The 20945-nt window shown below is 42.4% G+C and overlaps 1 protein-coding gene across 13 annotated transcripts in view; it reads left to right on the top strand.

Moving 5' to 3' along the window:
* The first annotated feature begins 1477 nt into the window (after positions 1–1477).
* Positions 1478–20945, top strand: part of FBXO25 (F-box protein 25) — a 73773-nt gene continuing 54305 nt past the window's right edge. For 3 of the 13 annotated variants that reach the window (XM_017961721.3, XM_031669337.1, XM_031669336.1), the window contains exons 1-2: positions 7521–7542; positions 7815–7955. In XM_017961721.3, the coding sequence (XP_017817210.2) occupies positions 7822–7955 (134 nt within the window). In that variant the 5' untranslated portion in view covers positions 7521–7542; positions 7815–7821. Of the gene's footprint in view, positions 1732–2066; positions 2086–2316; positions 2389–3086; positions 3212–6218; positions 7543–7814; positions 7956–20945 lie in introns of those variants that run through there. The other 10 variants (XM_003902367.3, XM_003902364.3, XM_017961720.3 and 7 more) reach the window with 8 other exon arrangements.

The following is a 20945-nucleotide window of genomic DNA, read 5'->3' on the forward strand; positions in this document are numbered from 1 at the left end:
CACAGCCTTCCTTTTGTTCCCTAAAGCTTACTTTATCTTTTGTGAAATGTAGATCTACTGAGTATGAGATAGATGCATAACCCTCCCCCATACCTGTCTTTCCACATGTGAAATTTAGATTTGCTGTACTCTCATTAGAGCCTCAGAAGAATGTGACCACTTGCCTCATAGCCTATTCTCCCATCTTTCTCCTCCTGCTGGCGCTTTTCCCTTTAAATATTTGGAAAAAAGTATAGGCCATAAATCCTAGTGTAACCTGTGTTTCTTTTTCCCCAGGCACGTCCACAATTTGGCAAAATAAACCTCTAAATCAATTGAGATCTGCCTCAGACACTTTTTGGTTTACACAACAATCCAATCATAGATTTATTTGTAAATACACCTTCACAAGTTAAATCACAGAGCTCCTGAGCATTATTTATAATGGCAAACTATTGCAAACATTCTAAAGCCCATCGTAGACGTCATAGAGACTATTCGAATAAATTGATACATTTATATAACGGAATAGTCTGCAACCTTGAAAGGAATGAAGGAAGGAATAGAGAGAGAGGGAAAGGAAGAAAAAGGAGAGAGCGAGGGAGGGACAGACAGGTGTTTAAATTGGGGATGTGCAAGCAGTATTGCCTACTTCATTGCCTTCACATTATTTAAAAACGTGGTCAAGAAACACTATTCTAATAAGCACATCAGAAATAACTTCTAAAATTACTTTTCCAAAATACGAATCCATACTATACATTTCCTGTAATGTGCACCAAACGTAGATGCACACATTTTTAACAAGGAAAAGACTAATACTCATATTTGCTTGCTACACACCAGACGCTGTTTTAAATGTTTTGCACACGCTAACTCATTTGTTCTTCTAGAAATCCTGTAGAGCTCACCGCCACCTCCATGTTTCTGGGAGGAAACTGAGGCACAGGGGCTGCGGCTCCCGGAATCACCTGGCCTTCTCGGCCACGCCTGCCTCTCCCCCTCCAGCCGCCCCACATTCTTTTTTCCTAATTGGAAAAAACCATTCACGCTGCTTTTCCAGGGCATTTCAACCTTCTAGAAAGATCTGACAAGATTCCAAACTGTTCTTATAAAGAGAAGGTGCTCGTGCCTGAATGCTGAGTGTGAGCGCGCACTGATGCCCGAGAGTGCAGGCACCCCGGGCTAGGCGCCCAGCCGGGTGGAAACACGGCCGCAGGATGGAAATGCGGCGGCGGGGCTGCCCAGGCTCCTGTGGGGCACGCGCATGCTCTCACGGGCACGCACATCCTCGGGGACGCGCCTCTTCAAGACACGCGAACGCCTGAAGACCTGGACCGGCATCGTCCTCCCCCGCGCAGGCCTAAATCTCAGGTCTTCACCGTCATCTCCGGGGGATCGCAGGGATCGCGGGTACCGACCCCGCCCGTCCCTGCCCACCCGAGCCCCACCCTGCGCCTCCACGCCTCCACGCCCTGCTCTCTAGACGCGCGGACAGAGGGGCGGTGCCTACTACGCAGGCTCACGCTGCTGGCGTCAGGACCCGGCAGCAACACTGCCACGCGTATCCACGCCGGCCAATCAGCGCGGCCAGGGGCGGGGCTTCCCTGCGGCGCGCCGGGAGTCAGCGGCCCACTTCCGGCAATAATCGCCGCGACGCCGTCAGGTGCGGGCCCAGGTCGCCGGCGCGCCAGGTGGGCACTGGGGGCCGCGGGCGCGTCAGGTGAAGACTGGGGGCCGCAGGCGCGCTAGGTAGGTACAGGGGTGCCGCGGGCGCGTCAGGTGAAGACTGGGGACCAGCGGGCGCGTCAGGTGGGGACGGCTGGCCACGGGGGAGTCAGGTGAAGACCGGGGACGCCGGGCGCGTCAGGTGAAGACGTGGGGGTCGCGGGGGCGTCAGGTGGGGGCCGGGGACTGCGGGCGCGTCAGGTGGGGATGGGGTTGCCGCGGGCGCGGCAGGTGCGGACGTTGGACCGCGGGCGCGTCAGGTGGGGTCGGAGTTGCAGCGGGTGCGTCAGGTGCGGACGTTGGTCCGCGGGCGCGGCAGGTGGGGTCGGAGTTGCAGCGGGCGCCTCAGGTGCGGACTTTGGACCGCGGGCGCGGCAGGTGGGGTCGGGGTTACCGCGGGCGCGTCGGGGGGGACAATGGACCGCGGGCGCGTCAGGTGGGGTCTCGGGGGCGGCCGGCGGGTGTGGAGGGTTCGGGGAGCCGCCCACAGGGGCACCGCGTGTCCTCAGCCGCTTCCCCTGCCCACCTTCTGCCGCCCCTTCCCGCCCCCACCCTCCTAGGCCCTTTTGCGGGCCCGAGCTTGTGTCCGCCTCGCTGGGCAAGGTGTTTCCGGGACTCCTCCTGCCCGCGTTTGCCCTCCGGGCCCGGCCCTTGCCTCTTCGCCGGTGGACACCTGCCTGGGTGTGACCCTGCGTTTCTCCAGGCCACTCTGCCCCGTCTGCTGCTTACCTTAACTTACTCTTCTTTTTCCCTACTCCTGGTCTGTGGCTCTGGCTCTGTCTCCTCCCTTTAATTCTTTTCCATGCTTGTTTTTCTTGCAGCAGACACTAAGTTTGCTTCCTTCCCCCTACAGTAAGCTCAGTTTGACCTTTTTCTCAATTAGATTCCACTTCTATCCTTGGGCCTATTCAAACTCATTTTGAAAACTAAAGAATCTAGAGAATAATTTCTTCCCTTATGAAGCTGTCTCTTGCTGCCTCCAAATCCTTAGCATCCGGCCCTAATCAGAAAAGACGTTTACTCTTTCATATTCTGTTTTCTCCTCGTCTTTACATGTTTTCCTTTCCCATGAGGAATCTGTGATTATCTCTGAGTCCTTCTTAGAGTAAATCTTATTTTTGACTCTCGGCCCTCAGTTTGCCATTTTTTTGATGTCCTTTCTGGATCAAATTTGTCCACACTTATAAGCAAAACAAATAGGGAATCACATGTGGTCTTTTGAAATGGACTGGAGTTTTCTTTCCTATCTTGTTTTCCTTTTCCTTGTTTTAGTGTCTTTATATTTAGATTCATCATTACTTGAGATCATATTAGTGATATGTAATAGACGGTTAAAAAATGTTAGAAAGCTTATAATTTAATGGCATCTGTTTTTATAGGGTTTTCAGGAGCTGCTATTATAAACATATAGTGCTTAGGAGCATGGATCCTGGAGTGAGACTCCATCAGTTTGAATCCCAGCTCTGCTAAACTCTTTGCCTCCGTGTCTTCGTCTATAAAAGAGGTAATTAAACTTGTAAAACAAGAATAATGTTTTCTACCTTGGAAGACAGTGTGAGGATTAAATGAGACAACATATGTAGATTGTTTAGAGTAATGCCTAGCCTACAGCAGGCTCTAATAAATGTTTGCCTTTATTATTGTTAAGAAAAAAATATGCTTGTTGAAGGAAATACCTTTTTTTGTTCTGAGTCTCTCATGACAAGAGTTTCCACCAGCAAATGAACTTCATAAAGTCCTTTTCTACTGAAGTACCTCACCCACATGTCCTACCACATGAAATAGAAATTAAGGGAAGATTTAAAATAGTTCATCATTGCAGGCTCTCTGAAATAAATTGGCATAAAATGTGCTTAAAATTTGCAAATTATACAAGCTACACCCTTTGAGTGCTTGCTCTTAAAAATTTAATAATTTTCAGGAGTAATTCCTAGTTTTTTTGTATTTGCAGATTCCCAAAACAAAGGTAATTTTAATTAAGCGTATAAAGCTCTAGCAATTCACATTATTTTTTAACTGAACAAATACATTCCCATTAAAAGCAGTGGGTCGTCATCATTCTATAAAACTTTAGTAACATTGTTTTCTGATTTATAAACTCAGATGCCTCAGATTGGGAGTATTTTTGAAAATTTGAGATCCAGACCCCAGACCTTTTAAATTGCAACTTGTCTTTTTTTGTTTTTTTTGTTTTTTGTTTTTTTTAATCTGCATCCAGAGTTTGTGCTTTAGTTCATGAGCTGTATAGATTATGCTTTAAGATAAAACTTCATTGTGATCCAAAGAGCATACCATGACAAATCTGTGAGGTACACATATCTTCAGAAAAACAAATCTTTTCCTCTGTGTTGAAAATAAAGAATTTGGGCATGGACTATTTTTTTATTTCTATGGCTGCATTTCACTCCTTTCAGCCCTTACAAAATCAAACTTAGCAGCTGAGAAATTCAGACCAAACTATTCATTTCTCACTGAGTTGCTAAAATGAATTATCTGTAGAGTTTAGGTAGTTGTAAAAGAATTGGTTATAGTAATGGAAACACTAGGCAGGCTCTTTATGTAAATGTTTTAGAGATTGTGAAACTAGAAGATAAGTGTATTAAATGATAAGTGGGCATAGTATCCCAACAAATAAGTACGATGTTTGTGTGTTACCAAGTTTTAAAATATTTTGTTAGCTGAGGGTACCGGGATGTACATAGGAAGTCATCTAGATAAGGTTCTGTTGGCAAGATGTTTGTTGCCTAGTTGTTATTTTCTGTCTCCATGTTTTTCATTTGATCTATCCTACAAGCCCTAGAAAATTTTTATTCTCAAAACAACACTGCTCACTAATCTGTTGCTGAAAAACTTTTGATTACTTACAGAATAAGGTCTAAACACCTTTGATATTCTTTGATATTCTTCTATGATCTGGCTTCTAGTCATTTTTGCAGCTTATGTACCAGTCCTCCCGTAAACTTTCTCCATTTTATCCAATCTTTTCTGCTTATTTTTCTCAAATCGTGGCACACATTTTGACCTTTATACTTATTCACCCACCATTCCCATGATTGATATTTTTTGCCTTGCCTCTCCATTCATTTAAGATCTAACCATACTTTAGGGCGAAGATCAAGTCCTAGTTTCTCATCAGAGCTTTCCCAACTGATTTGCTTTCTGCTCAAATTTAGTTATTCTCTCTTTACCACAAGTTACAAGATTGTGGACATAATGTGTATGTATGTATACATGCACATGCACATATCTACACATAAACATACTTTATTATATTACATTTGTTTGGAATTTGTGTGTGTTTTGCTATTGTTCTTTTTTAGTTCCTTAGCTAAATTGCACACTTTTGAGGGCAGGAACACCTAGCATAGTAACATTTAGTTGGTGCTCAAATGTTTGTCATTGAAGTAATCCTGTATTTGGTCTGTTAGCAATATTTTCCAGGATTATCCACTTGGTTTTTTTAAAACATAGATTTCTGAATCCACAGTTTCAAGCTGATATTGAGAGAGAATAATTATCAGAGATGTTCTGGCAGCCGTTTTCTGTTGTATGTGTTTTATGAGACTCAAGGTGCTACTTCAAACAGTTATGTGCTACTTCATGGTCTTTGCTGCCTTTGGTGGGAATGTTCTTGAAAATCATAAAATCAGCTGTATGCTATTAGAGACAGTTTTAGATAACTCTAGGTTGACTGAACGTGGCCATTGAGTTTTGCATTTTAGGATGTTCAGTAGTTGTGAAGCAGATCTGTGAGACAGTTTATCAAAATCGTGCTGAAATTTAAGAAATATTTAAAGTATTTTCTAAAGCAAGAATTTAAATCATTATGTGACTGAAAAAGATATGTTTTGACTATAAGTGAGTTTAACAAGGTTTGAGATTTTCTTCATGTAAAGAATAATTACTTCATCATACATTTCCTACACCAGTCAAGAATTAAGCATTTGTGGTTGATCCAGGAATATTGTTGAAGTCTATGTAATTTCCTTCCTCTTTTTTTTTTTTGTATCTTCTAGGATTGTATAAGTGCCCTTTTAATAGTTGGTTCTTTGTTTATTATACTAGATATAGTTGGGAGGTGGTGTTTGGAGATGTTCATCTCTCATTTATTCTCCATGACGTAAATATTCTACATTATTCTCTATGATATAAATATTCTACATTATGAAATACCCTTAAGTCTGTTCGGGACATGAAATTAAAATAACACATTACAGAAACCACTTTTGCTTGAGTAATTCAGCTACCTTTCTGTAGCTAAATTCAACGTATATTTTCAACTCTTGCCATGCTTGGCTTTTTTATAACATTTTTGTTTCTGTCGATCATTTCTTTCTTGAAATACATTTTTCTCCTGACTTCCTACTTCTCCCTGTACCTTTTTGTCTCTTCCTTTTCAGTTTTCCTACTTGGCTTTTATCTGCTGGTCCCTTAAATGGTGATATTTCTTAGGTTTTTTTTTTTTTCTTTTCTCTCTTGATTTCCCTCTCTACATATTCTGTGATATTGTTTGTGTGGTTTTGATTAGTATCTAAATGCTCATGATTTTCCTCTCTCTCCAGTCTAACTCTCTTCTGAACCATGGATCTATATATTTATTCATTCAGTAAATACTTACTGAGCTCCTGTTGTATTCCTGGCATTGTTCAAGGTAATGAAATACAGAACTGAACGAGACATTGCATTTTCTTGGAGGAAAACAGATAATAAACACATTGATCTTTTCAGACAGCCCTTACAACTATGAAGGCAATAGATAATGGCTTAGGCTGGTAGGGGTGGTGTTGAGGCAGCAGAAGGGTGCTGTTTGGACAGGGAGTCAGGGAGCCTTTCTGGGGTGTGACATTTTCAGTCAGCAGTGTGAACATCTGAGGTGGTTTTTAGCCTCATGCACAGTCTCACTGTGTATGAGAATCATCTGTGGACCTTTAAAAACTACTTAAACTTAGCCTTCACCCCCAAATATTCACATTTAACTGGACCAGGATGAGACTAAGCACTTGAATGTTTAAAAAGCTTCCTGTGATGTTCATGCACAGCAGTGGTTGTAAACCACTGACCAAGAGGAGCAGAAATCGAGTCAATGGGAAGAACTAGCATTCAAGGTCTTGCTCTTATCAAATCATGAACTTCATGAAGTCAATCACAAAGTTGCATCATTTTTTAAGTCATAATTTTTATACCTGGAGTCTAGTATTTCAGACTGAACAGGCATGTCCAAAGCTGAAATTAATATCCCTTATCTCTCCTCCCCTAATAAAACCCTGCTGTTCTTTCTGTGTGCCTTATCCCAGAACCAGAAGCTACAAAACAAAATCTAGATAACTTCCTTGATTTCCTCCTCACGTTTCCAGCCAGTTGTCGGGTGCTGTTTGACTCTGTCTCCTAAATGTTTCTGCAGTCTCTGCTCTTCTGTTTCTTCTGCCACTGTACACTCTCACCTTTTAAAGGCCAACATTCAGAAGCTTCCAGTCCTAACTCCTTTCCTCCAGGTGACCCTCACCCCATACGTTCTCCCAGTGTGATACTGAGTTCTTTGTAAGCCACAAATCTAATTGAATCACTTACCTGCTTACATCCCTTTTTTGGCCCCTCATTGCCCTCAGAATAGTGTCCAGCTCCTCTGACTTGATCAGGCTTTAAATGACTTCTCCATCCTTAATTCTGGCCTGCTAGCTCTCATCTATTTTAAGCTTCAACCAAACCGAACTACTTGGAGTTGCTGAACATGAGTACATTTCATTTTCGGTTGCTCCCAACTTCTGGCAAAGAGAGAATACTTGTTTGGGATTATATTCCTTATTCCACACTCACTGACCCCTGCTTGTTTTTCAGGTATGAGCTTGGATGTCACCTCTGGTAAACCTTTCATGGCATATGCAGTGTTAGGCTAGTAAAACCACGTTTACTTACCCCATTTTATCACTTTAGTACAATCAAAGTACTATGTAATTGTCACTGTCACTACTGTCCAGCCAACATTTAATTAATGAGCAGCTATTTAAATGTTAAGAACTTTAATCTTTAAAGTTAATGAATAAATGTTCTAAGTGAAAAGAAACTTGTGCATTATATATACTTTTTAACATAAATTAACTTTTTTATAGGAGAACTATGCCATTTTTGGGTCAGGACTGGAGATCTCCTGGGTGGAGTTGGATTAAGACAGAAGATGGCTGGAAGAGATGTGAATCCTGTAGTCAGAAACTTGAAAGAGAGAATAACCATTGTAACATCAATCACAGCATGTAAGTTACAGCTGAGCAGAACCAGTCATTTGACAATTTAGCATGTATGGTCTTACCTATTTTTCAAGTCCCTGCAAAGCTCCATAACTTTTGACACTTGCCCACCCAGAAGGCTGGTGTGAAGAAACAAGTTATTTAGCTAAAAAATGAGGCTAGTAGATTGCCTAATATTCATACATAGATGCTTTTTTCTTTTTTTTTTAATTTAAAACATTTAATTCTCACGGTAATCTGGGAGAGAGGTATTATTAACCCCACATTATAGCTGAGGAACCTGAGGAAATTAAAATATACAGTTTTGGTGGCATATATCAGAGATGTAATAATAGTGACTTACACAAGACACATCAGTTTTTCTCCCTTAAAAACCTGAGTTGGCATGATGACTTTGCTCGTAACGTTGTCAAGGGGCCAAGCACAGTCTGTCTTGTTGCTCTGCCATCCCAAGAGTGCGGTCTTACCTGCATGGTCCAAAACGGTGTGTTTATTACCTGCCACGTTTGTGCTCGGGCCGAAGGGTAGACACGCAACCTGTGCTTCAGTGGCACAATCCAAAAGTTACATGCATTGCATTATTGCCCATACCTTATTGGCTAGAGCACTAGTGCAAGGGAGGCTGGGGGTTGTGGCCCAGCCATGTGTCCAGGTAAAAACCAGAGACTGCATGAGCACAAAACCAGGGTAGGTGGGTATAGTATGATGACTGCAGTGCCTACCACAGTAGTGTTTGAGAATTTGGAGGGCTAGGAAGGTGTTGAGATAGCCTCCCTGGAATGTCATGAGTCTAGTTATTTATTGTATATTATTTTACATTTGGGTAATTATCAACTGTGTACTTGGTGGGCCATATGTTTTTCTGACAGAAGTTGAGTAACTTTAGACCAGAGACTGGCTTTTGCAGTATTTGAAGCAGAAATTAATTTTCTATTTTAGTTTTTGTGAGGATAACACATAATATGTTAAACTTATATTGTAGCAGTTCTCTGCCATGCTAAGATTTATTTAATGTTGATAGCTGTAAAACTTATTTAAGACTTGTAATTATGCTGTTGGTATTGCATAATGTTATACAGTTATGAATTTTCTAGGTCATTTTTACTATCTTACAATTTTTATGGCAATTTTAAAAAAATTTAAAGGTGGTTGACTATATCTAGAAATGTTAGGTGTCTCACATTTACTCCCAATAGCCACTATTAAATGTGGATTTTAGTATGGGGAGATATATTACAGAATGTCAGTTTAAAAAAAAGCTGTAATGCTTGAAGTACAGTGTTACTGCTGAGTCTACAGTAAGGAATTTGTGGGAATTTGTTTTTTCCCTCATGTGTTCTTTTTCCCATCATCTCAAACACATTTTAAATGTCTGAGAATTGTTTTTTTTTTTCAACTCTGCACACATAGAATTGGAGAATACAGTCGAGATATGTTTTCTCTGCATAACTTGCTACCCCTCTGTCTCCCTTTCCCCTTCCCCCAAACTTAGCTTCAGATCCACCCCTTTGACCAATGGCTGCTGTTAACACAAGCATCCCTGAGCAAAAAGGCTTTATGACAGCAACCCTGGCTGCCGCCTGTGGGGCACAGTGAGCGAGAACTAGTCAGCACCACCCTTTACCCCACCTAGTTGTTTTGCGGTACTGGGACCCCCCCTTTCCTACTCTGCCGTCTTGTTCATCTTCCTGTGACTTCTGTTCGTTCCTACCAAAATGCAAATCCAAACCTGTGGGTAGAGGCTATTGGTGACCTGACACTGCAGTAGATATAATCCTTTCTCTGGAAGGAAAAAACATTTAACTTTGAACCTAAAATAGATTTTAAAAAGATAAGAAAGACCGTATGTAACCACCATTTAAAATCACTACATAAATGGCCTTCTCTTTCCCCCACATGCCTTTGAGAAACATAGTACTTCCGATTCTTTGATTTAAGGTGGACTTTCTAAACGTAGAAAAAGAACTATAGTGAAAATAATTTAGGTAATCAAGATTCTACCTAACTTTGTTAATTTTCTTTTTTGTGAATGTGCATGAAAATAGAAGGCCTTTAGTATCCTTCTGCTTACTTTTCAACTCATTTTAGTATTAAAAGTTTAGATAACATTGGTAAGAAATCAAGCAATTCAACATGGTTGATCTGGGGGCAGCCAGCCAGTTCATACTCTGAATCCTTGATTAAGCTGCTCTTTCAAACAACATTCATGATATTACTGAGGTTTAAGCATAGTTTGGTGGACAGAGGATTCATCTTGAACCTGACCTAAGGAAGCCTTTTATTAGGCTGTTGATTCAGAATAGACGGTAGGTCGGCTGGGATCCAGATTGAAGAGAGGACAGCCAGTTAAGGGTTTCAGTAGACAGGTGAGAAATGTTGAGTGCTGCCTTTGGTGATGTCTGCACAGCTGGACAGAGGGTCAGGATCAGTAAAAGAGTGAGTCACAGATTGAGTGGATAAGCCAAAAGGGTGGCCCTGAGAAGGACTCTGAAGGTTCAGCTGGGGAAATGTAAGTAAATAATCTGGCTGGGTCTTCTCTCCAGCATGGTGTTGCTGCCACTCAGTTTTATGTTTGACGACAGAAATTGTATGATTCCTATAAAGGAAAGATATTGACGAAGAGTGTCTAAATACTATATATGTTTAAGAATTTCTAACTTTTTCCGTCAGCGTTCAGTGTTATTATGGGCACTGTAATTGCCTATTGTTATTTCAGTATAACTAGAGGCATTGTTGCGGATATATAAGAAGTTGTTCCTTGTCTTTTGTGAAGTTGACATTTGACAAGGGAGTGTGTAGTCAAATGTAACACATTCAGCTCAGTTTTGGCAGAGGTGCTTCTGGGGTCTTTGCATTGAATTTACTAAATCATTTTTATTACATTATTTTTATTTATGCCTCATAAAACATTATATTTTCTATTCAAATTTGAATGTCTTAACATTTATTTTGGTAATTTGGTTCTCAGTGGGCTTGGCAATGGGAGCCATCATAAATTTAAGGTTCTACCAAAATTATCTACAACTCTAGTAGTTCCCAGGATATCCCAAGATAATGGAATTCTGTAAAAAGCATTTTTAAATTGTGCATCCCCCAAGGAAACAAGATAGAAGAAGCTACATTTTTGGTTCCCTTATGAGAATGTGAACATAGTCTGTGGTTACCATGAGGGATAGAGAATTCAGGAGATCTTCTAGCCCTTGAAGTATGTACTGGGCTCAAAAGCCACTGTACCGTGGAGAGGAGACATCCTGTATCCATTTAAGTAAATATCCTGGTTAGCACATTGACATTTTCCCCTTAGGATGTTTAGAGTATTGTTACAGGTTTCAGCAAAAATCCAGATGACCGTCCTTATAGCCTTTCTTTAGTGACAGGAAAGAAAAAGAAAATTAATTTCAGTGTTGGACTCAGCAATAACTGTTTCAAGCAGTATTTGTTGTTAGTGCTTCTTAAATTAATGATTTTCTCTGGATCGTAAACTCTTGTCTCTGACTTTAATATTATCTCTTCCCCAAATTTGTGGGTTTTGTCAGTTATAAAGCAACATGTGCTCATTGTAAATGAAAAACACCAAAAAATTCATGTGTCCTGAAGCATAGAACGTGAAGGGTGAAGTTCCCTTTTTCTAGCTCAGATCCTGTTCTGCACAGTCACCCCCTGCATGGTCATGCTCACCAGATGTCAGAGTCTGCAAAGAATTACAGTCATTTTCTCCACCCCAATCCCTGCTGTTGCCTGGTGGTTTCAGTGTCCACCTGTGGGACTCACAGTCTCTGGCCTTGGTACTGTCCTCTTTGTTCCTAGCATCTCCTTCTCTCCTCTTCTCTGTCTCAGCCACCCACTCCCATGGTCCAAACCCATGAATTTGGGCATCCGAGTCCTTAAGCATAATCTTCTCACCTTCCAGATTTTCTGACTACCACCTCAACTGTTGACTTATTTTTTCTATCCTATCCGTCTTTTTTTCATGTCTCCTATTGTCCAGCTTATATTCCGTGATCCATTGTTTCAGTAACACTCTTGCCAATACCCTAAACTCTATCCCAGTCTTTTTTTAAAAAACACACTCAAATGGCATATTCCCAACCCTGAATGAACCAACACATGAGCAGCTAATAAATGTAAGAAAGAAGATTCCAACCAGAGAACACAGCGGGGACATCATCCATTCACTCACTTGCTTTCTCCTGAATTTATTCTCCCATTGCTTGCTCCTCCTTGTTCACCCACTCGTTGATTTGCTCTTTCCACTTGCTCACTCATTTATTCTTCCACTCACTGTGTAAACTGATGTTTCTTGGTCATCTGCTATGTGCCTGTAGGGCCTCCATGCGGCCCACAGCCCCACTGGGTTTGCTTGGTTGGCCTGCTCTACTCCCCTCTGTGTCATCAACATTTCAAACCTCCTTCACTCTCCTCTGATGTTTGGCTCCCTACACACCTCCTTCCCCGTCTTTCCAAAACAACCAGATCTCTTGTGTCACCAGGAAATCCAGAGCCATCAGACTTCTTCTCAGAACCTTAAGTTGCTTTAAAATTTTCATCTTTATTAACTTTATCCTGAATCTTTATTTTTTGTCCAGAACACCTGAACAGAGGCTCATTTTCGTTGATTATCTCACAGGGAACAGTAAGTGTGTTGCCCTTTGCCTGTTGGTTACCCCCAGGGGTAGAGTCCTAGGTATTTTTCCTATGTGAGGGGTAGTGGCTTTGCTCTGCTCTGGATGGGGAGGACACAGCTTTCCCCCCCTCCAGAAAGGGTTTCTTTAGAAATGGAATGGGCCAGAGTCCTACCTCTACTCCTTTGTTGGCAGATAAAATCTACCCAGGAGCCAGACTTAGAGATGTCTCTGGTCTTGTTATTACACGTACTGTTACACCTGTTTAGTCCAAATGTATTAAGGATTTACTATGTGCTATGGTGTCAGGATACAGCGATAAATGAAACGTAAAAACCCATGTCTGATGGAGCTTGCATTCTGCTGAAACCGATAGGCAATGGACAAGATGAGTTCCATAGTGTAGCGAGTGTGGTAATATGTGGGAGATAAGAAATGCTAAGGACGGGTGGTGTTGGAGGAAAATCTACAGAGAGTGGCCTCTAAGAAGGCTTCTGTGGAAGGAAACTTAGGCAATGAGAACAGGTTGAATGGATGTCTGAGGGCGGGGCCTCCCCAGCAGGGAAAGAAAAAGTGCAAAGGCCTCAAGGCAGGAGTACATTGTCATATTCAGGGAGAGCAGGGTTCCAGCATTGAGGAGGGGAGCCCGGAAGCGGGGCCAGTAGGAGACAAGATCCCAGCCTTACTGGGTCCCAGCTGTAAAGTAGCTGTTGTCATGGTAAGGACTAGGGCTTTTCTGAGTGAAGTGGGGAATCAGGGTTTTGAGCAGAGGAGTGATTTGTTCAGGCCTATGCTTTAACAGGATTATTCTGGCTGCTGTGTTAAAAACAGACTTCCAAGAGGCAGGACAGAAGCAAGTGGAGCAGTTCTTAAGAGGCTTGGGTTAACCCCCATGGGGAATGATCATGGCTTGGAGAGAAAGGAGGTGGTGGGTGAGGAAGGGCTCAAATCCTTGGTGTATTCTGCAGGTGGAACTGACACATGGAATGTGTATGGTGCACTAAGAGGGTTGAGGGTGAGACTAACGCTTTGGCCTGAGCAGCTGGAAGGTAGAGTTCCATTAACTGAAATAACCTGTAAATCCGCATTGTCTTGCACAGGGTCCCTGGGTCTGTGCCTAGAAACAGAACTGCAGGGTCACAGGTCATGCACCTCTTTCCCTTTCCAGTGAGGTGGTGTCACCATGTTCTCCTAATGCATTGCATGTTCGTCCTTTTCTGCCACTTGTATTTCCTGAAAGTTGTTCCATGTCAGTGCGTGTTGAGTTCCTCATTCATTATAATGATGGCATTTCGTTGTTTAGGTACACCATAAATTATTTGTCCAAGCTTCCAGGGGCATCATTTTGGCTATTTCCCACTTTTCATTGTTTCTTTTTTTTTTTGAGACGGAATCTCGCTCTGTCGCCCAGGCTGGAGTGCGGTGGCGCTATCTCGGCTCACTGCAAGCTCCGCCTCCCAGGTTCATGCCATTCTCCTGCCTCAGCCTCTTGAGTAGCTGGGACTACAGGCACCCACCACCACGCCCGGCCAAGTTTTTGTATTTTTAGCAGAGACGGGGTTTCACCGTGTTAGCCAGGATGGTCTCAATCTCCTGACCTCGTGATCACCCGCCTCGGCCTCCTAAAGTGCTGGGATTACAGGCGTGAGCCACCGCACCCGGCCACTTTTCATTATTTCTAATGGTATAGCATGGGTCATCTGTGAATATCTTTTTGCATACTTGTGTGAGTATTTATGAAATCTAAGTTCCTAATAGAATTGTATATTTAAAATTCTAGTATTGCCACATTACTTTCTGTAATTTTGCACGAGTTTATACTCTGAATAGTAGTGTACACAAATTCCCATTACTTCGCACTTCACCCAAGATGTGTGTGTGTCAGTGCAAGTTACACACTGCACAAGGGGAGGGTTTCATCATGAGGGAATAATGGCTGAAATGCATCTGTGTGCCTTGTGTGGCTGCATGTATGTCTTCATCTAAAGATGCTGTCTGCTCCATGCCATCTGCTTTTTGGGGACAGTGCACAAGATGTTTACAGCAGCCTTGTCTTTGTAATTACTTTAGCTAGTTTGGTGGGCGAAAAACATTAGACATTTTATTCCTTTTCTTTTCTTTCTTTCGTTGTTGGTTCTTTTTTTTTTTTGGAGGTGGGTAGACTCTCGCTCTGTCACCCAGGCTGGAGTGCAGTGGCATGCTCTCTGCTCACTGCAACCTCCGCCTCCCGGGTTCAAGCAATTCTGCTGCCTCAGCCTCTTGAGTAGCTGAGACTACAGGCACTCACCACCACACTCGGCTAATTTTTGTATTTTTAGTAGATACAGGGTTTCACCGTGTTGGCCAGGATGGTCTTGATCTCCTGACCTCAGGTGATCCACCGGCCTTGGCCTCCCAAAGTGCTGGGATTATAGGCGTGAGCCACTGTACCTAGCCTATTTCTTTATTAAGTAAGAGAACCCTTTAAAAGAAATTATATTTTCTCTGTTTACACTTATAAAAAATTGAGAAGATAAGAATAGTTTACAAAACACTAGGATGCACAGTGCAACAACCAGAGAAAGCAAAGCTTTTGCAACCAACATAGTTCAATTGGGAAGGGAAGGATTTTTCAACTGGATAAACATGTGAGGAAAAATGAACCTCTACTACTAACTCTTATTGTGGAAATAGCATTAATTTTAGATGGATTGTAGAATGAACTGTAAAAGCTAAAACTGTAAAGTTTTAAGAAGAAAACAGGATATTTTCACAATGTAGAGTAGGCAGATTGCTTACACACAAAAACCACAAACTGTGAAAGAAAAAAAAAGATGAACTTCTACATATTAAAAACTCCGTATCTAAAGTCATCATTAGAAAGGCAGAGCGATGGCCAGGTGCCGTGGCTCAGGCCTGTAATCCCAGCACTTTGGGAGGCCAAGGCGGCGGATTACCTGAGGTCAGGAGTTCAAGACCAGCCCGGCCAACATGGTGAAACCCTGTCTCTACTAAAATTACAAAAAAAAAAAAAAAAAAAAATTAGCCGGGCATGGTGACAGGTGCCTGTAATCCTAGCTACTCAGGAAGCCGAGTCAGGAGAATCACTTGAACCTGGTAGGCAGAGGTTGCAGTGAGCAGAGATCCTGTCGTTGCACTCCAGCCTAGGCAACAAGAGCAAAACTCCATCTCAAAAAAAAAAAAAAAAAAAGAAAAAGAAAAAAGAACAAGATTTACTATAAAATATAAAATCACCACAATCAAGAGAGTGGTATGTGGTGTTGGTGAAAAGATAGATACACAGGTCAGTGGAACAGAATAGAGAACCCCAGATAAGTCCATACAAAAGTGGTTGGTTTATTTTTGACAGAGATGTAAAGGCATCTCTTAATATATTCCATGGAGAAAATGTAATCTTGTCAACAAATGGTGCTGGAAGACTAGATGTGTATATGCAAAAAAAAAAAGAAAAAAAATTGACCTATACAGGTCACAGTTTATATAAAAATGAACTCAAAATGGATCATATATCTAAATGTAGAATGCAAAAACTGTAGAACTTAGGGAAGAAACCCAAAAGAAAGTCTGCATGATCTTGGGCAGAGTTTTTTGGATATCATACCAAAAGCACAATCTATAAAAGAAAAAAAAATCTGTATTTGCATTTTATTAAAATTTTAAAATTCTGCTCTCAGAGAAAACATTTGTAAGTCACATATCTGACAAAGAGTTAGTATCCAGAACACACAAAAAACACTTAGAACTCAACAATAAGAAAACAACCCAGTAAAAAATTGGGCAGTAGGTTTGGTGAACCTATACTTCACCAGACGACTTGCATGGATTGCAAAGAAGCCCATGCAAATAAGCAGAGAAAAATAAGCACGTGATGCCCAACATAATTTATTGTTAGGGAAACAAATGCAAGCAATCCAGAAGATAAACACTGCAGCTAGCCTGAGGCCACAGTACCATTTGGGGCAAGCAGCTGACCAGCTAGAAATGTAACAGTATGTTCTGGGGAATGAGACTGCCACAGTGGGCCCAGGTGATTTGGAAGGCTGTGCACCTTCCTCATAAGGTACCAGCACAGGCCTACATCAGTAGCTAAGATGAAAGAACAACCACAAAGCATCCCAGTGCTGGCAAGGACAGTGCCAAGCGCTAGCAGGAATATGCTCTCCAGCCCTGCTACTGGGAATGCAGAATGGCACAGCTGCTCTGGAAAACAGTGTAGCAGCTTCTTACTATGTTACACTGCCTTAGAACCCAGCAGTCTCACTCCTAGGTGTTACCCAAGGTAAGTGAAAATTCATGCTCACACAAAACCTGCATGTGACTGTTAATAGAGTTTTATTCAGTAGTTGCCAACACTCAAAACCAGATGTCCTTCAACCGGTGAATGAATAAACAAATTGTGGTAACCTCTCTACAACAGAATACCAGTCAGAGGTCAAAAGGAACAAACTGTTGATTCACACAACATGGATGAATCTTAAATTCGTTTTACTTAGTGAAAGAAACCAAACATGAAAGGCCTCCATACTGTATGATTCTATTTAAAGGATGCTGTAGAAAAAGCACAACCGTAAGGAGGAAGAACAAATCAACGGTTGCCAGGGGTTAAGAGTTGGGGAAAAGGAGTTGATTACAAAGAGAGTGAGAGGCAGTTTGGGTAGTGATGGGACTGTGTTAGATTTGACTGTGCACCTGTCAAAACCCATGGAACTGTGCACCACAAAATTTCACTAAAATCAACAAGGATGTTTGTGTGTGTGTGTGTTATTGGGGGGAGTGCCCAAATGATACAAACTGTGACAGATGAATCAAATGGTATTGCAAACTTACCCCATAATCCAGGGGTCCCCAACCCCCAGGCCACGGGTCGGTACCAGTCCGTAGCCTGTTAGGAACTGGGCCACGGAGCAGGAGGTGAGCAGAGGGCAGGCAAGCATTACTGGCTGAGCTCTGCCTCCTGTCAGGTCAGCAGCAGCATTAGATTCTCATAGGAGCATGAACCCTGTTGTGAACTGTGCATGTGAATGATCCAGATTGCGCACTCACTCCTTATGAGACTCTAACTAATGCCTGATGATCTGAGGTGGCACAATTTCATCCCAAAACCATCCCCCGCTCCCCGCCCCAGTCTGTAGAGAAGCTGTCTTCTAAGAAACTGGTCCTTGGTGCCAAAAAGGTTAGGGACTGCTGCAATAACCATAGTGAAGTGGATGTGGAATTAGCTGACCTATCAGTAACTTTGGAAAACAGTGTTTTGACAGGATGCTGTAAGGCTGAAGACAAAACCTCTAGTTGGTGTACTTGTTTCTCATAGGGGCGTGGGTGAGCAATCTCAAAACTGTGTATATTCTAGGAAGAAGTTACAATAAGGAAGGATGGTACTAGAGTTATCCTGTGGTTCTGGATCAGGGTTGGAGGTGTCAGCATGAACTAGGGCTGTTGGTTTTTTCAGAGAGAGAGAAATGGGGGTCTATGCATATATAACACATCTGTTTCCTAAGTCTGCCCACAGAGGGCCTTAGAGCAGTGACACCTGCATCAGTAACCAGAGCCAGGCTGAGATACTGGATCCTAAGGGCTCCTCAGGGAAGGGTTTGGTTCCAGGGCTGGGGTAGGGCAAGTGAAAGGTGAGTGATGGGAGCCTGTCAGATGTCAGAAGGGCAGATGCCCGCCAAAAAGAGCTCCGTTGGCCAAAGCTGGAGCAGTTCTAGCCACAGGATAAACAACAGTAGTAATGGATTATAACCAAAAAAGAAAAGAAATAGCCATCCATTTAGGCTAATATCAGTACATAAATGAATGCATAAGTAAGGGATAAGGAACAGCTCTTCCTTGCAGGATAATTCCAGTTAATAAATGTAGAAGGAATAAGGGAAATAGAAAGCCACCATGATAATTGTTATAAGCACAGTCCCTTGGCAGATGCAGCAAGGTGAAATCTTTCTAATAGATGAAAGTATTAGAAGAAATAGAATATCTGCCAAGTCTCCCCCCAAATAGCTCTTCATTACAAAGGGAACAATACTTTACAGTGCAGAAACCTGGCAGACACTGCCCCAACCAAGAGCTCAAAGGTGACATCGTATCGGCAGCAGGTACCTGTGGTGCTGTGTGAATGGCACATCACCTGTGGTGGTTTTCCCTAAGTTGAATCAGGAGAAAACAGCAGACAAACCCAATTTGAAGGACATTCTACAAAATAATTGACCAGTACTCTTCAAGGTGATGAGAGGAGACTGCAAACTCTTCTGGCATGGGGGACCATGGAAGTGTGTCAGCTAAGCACAGCGTGGATCCTGGACCGGGCCCAGGAGCAGACGGGCTCTGGTGGGCGGCCTGGCGAAACAACAAAGCCTACGGTTGAGCTGGGAGTACCATGCCAGAGTTCCTCTTATGGTGTTGATCCTTGTTCTGTGGCTGCACGAAGGTGGGTGGAAACTTGGGGACACCGTGTGCCCTGCCTCTGAAACTCTTATGCAAGTCTAAAATCGTCTTTAAAAGTCTTTTTAAGTTATCACTAAGAAAATTAATAGGCAAGCCAGACATCACGTAGTCTGACTGTGCTGTCAGTCGTGTCTGGGGCCAGCATCAGCACAGGGCTCGCAATAGTGGCTTACCTCTTAGCTCCCAAGGAGAGGCAGAGTTGAGAGCCTCCCTGGTGATTGACTTAACAGCTATATGGAGCTTTCTATGGTGTCTTGATTGGGTATGTGTTACAGGAGGTACACAGGTCAGGACTCCCTGAACTGTATTTAAAAGTCTATTCTGCTGTGTATGAATTATGCCTCAGGGGAGAGAGAAGAGAACTTATGCTCCATTTGGAATTTATCTTGGAGCGTGCTGTGAGGAACAAATCTGTTTGTGTCTTTGTGCAGTAGCTGTCCAGTTACTGCAGCAGTACCACTAACTGAAAAGCCCCTTCCCTGCTGTGTTGAGATATCTCTTTTTCCCATACTAAATTTCCATGGGCAGTTGGGACTACGGGGTTTTCTCTCTGTCTTCCTGGACTTCTCTCATCACACTGATGTAAACAGAGAGGCTTTATACTGCGTTTTCATGTCAGCTGGGGCTAGAGTCTTCACCACTGCAGCTCTTACTCAGAGTAGTCTGCTTATTTGTGCTTACTGGTTCTTCTTCACCTTTTATTTTAGATACAGAGGGTCTATTTACAGATTTGTTACATGAAAATATTGCATGAGGCTGGGGTTTGGAGTACAGATCCTGTCACCTAGTTAGCGTAGTACTCAATAGGTAGTTTTTTTAACCCACCCCCACTCCCTCTACCTTCTAGTAGTCCCCAGTGTCTGTTGTTCCCATATTTGTGTCCATGTGTGCTCAATGTTTAGCTCACATTTATAAGTGAGAACATGTGGCATTTGGTTTTCTGTTCCTGCATTAATTTGCTTAGGATTAAGTCAAGCTCCATCCGTGTTGCTGCAAAAGATGTGATTTTATTCGTTTTTTATGGCTGTGTAGTATTTCATGGTATATGGGCACCACATTTTCTTTATCCAGTCTACCATTGATGGGCACCTAGGTTGACTCTGTGTCTTTACTATTGTTAATAGTACAGCGATGAACATATGAGTGCGTGTGTCTTTTTGGTTGAATGATTTATTTTCTTTTGGATATATACCCAGTAATGGGGTTGCTGGATAGAATGGTACGTCTATTTAAGTTCTTTGAGAAATCTCCAGACCACTTCCCACAGTGGCTGGACTAATTTACATTCCCGTCAACAGTGTATAAAGCATTCCCTTTTCTCCTCAGCCTTGCCAGCATCTGTTGTCTTTAGACTTTTTAGTAATGGCCATTCTGGCTGGTGTCAGATGGTATCTCATTGTGGTTTTGATGCATTTCTCTAGTGCTGTGTGGTACTGAGTCTTTTTCATGTTTGTTGGCCACTTGTATATCTTTGAGAAGTGCCTGTTCATGTCCTTTGCCCATTTTGTAACGGGGTCATTTGTTTTTTTGCGTAAGTTCCCTGTAGATTCTGGATATTAGGCCTTTGTCAGATGCATAGTTTGCAAATAATTTCTGTCATTCTGTAGGTTGTCTGTATTCTCTGTCAGTAGTTTCTCTTGCTGTGCAGAAGCTCTTTCATTTAATTAAATTCTACTTGCCAATTTTTGTTTTTTGTTGCAGTTGTTTTTGGGAACTTAGCCAAAAATTCTTTGCCAAGGCCAATGTCAAGAAGAGTGTTTCCTAGGTTATCTTCCGGGATCTTACATTTTGAGGTCTTACGTTGAAATCTTTAATATATTTTGAGTTAATTTTTGTATATGGTGAAAGATAGAGGTCTGGCTTCAATCTTCTATATATGGCTAGCCAGTTATTCCAGCACCGTGTATTGAATAGGATGGTCTTTCTCCACCGC

Source organism: Papio anubis, chromosome 8 (assembly GCF_008728515.1).
Source record: "Papio anubis isolate 15944 chromosome 8, Panubis1.0, whole genome shotgun sequence".
In the NCBI taxonomy this organism is placed as follows: domain Eukaryota; kingdom Metazoa; phylum Chordata; class Mammalia; order Primates; family Cercopithecidae; genus Papio; species Papio anubis.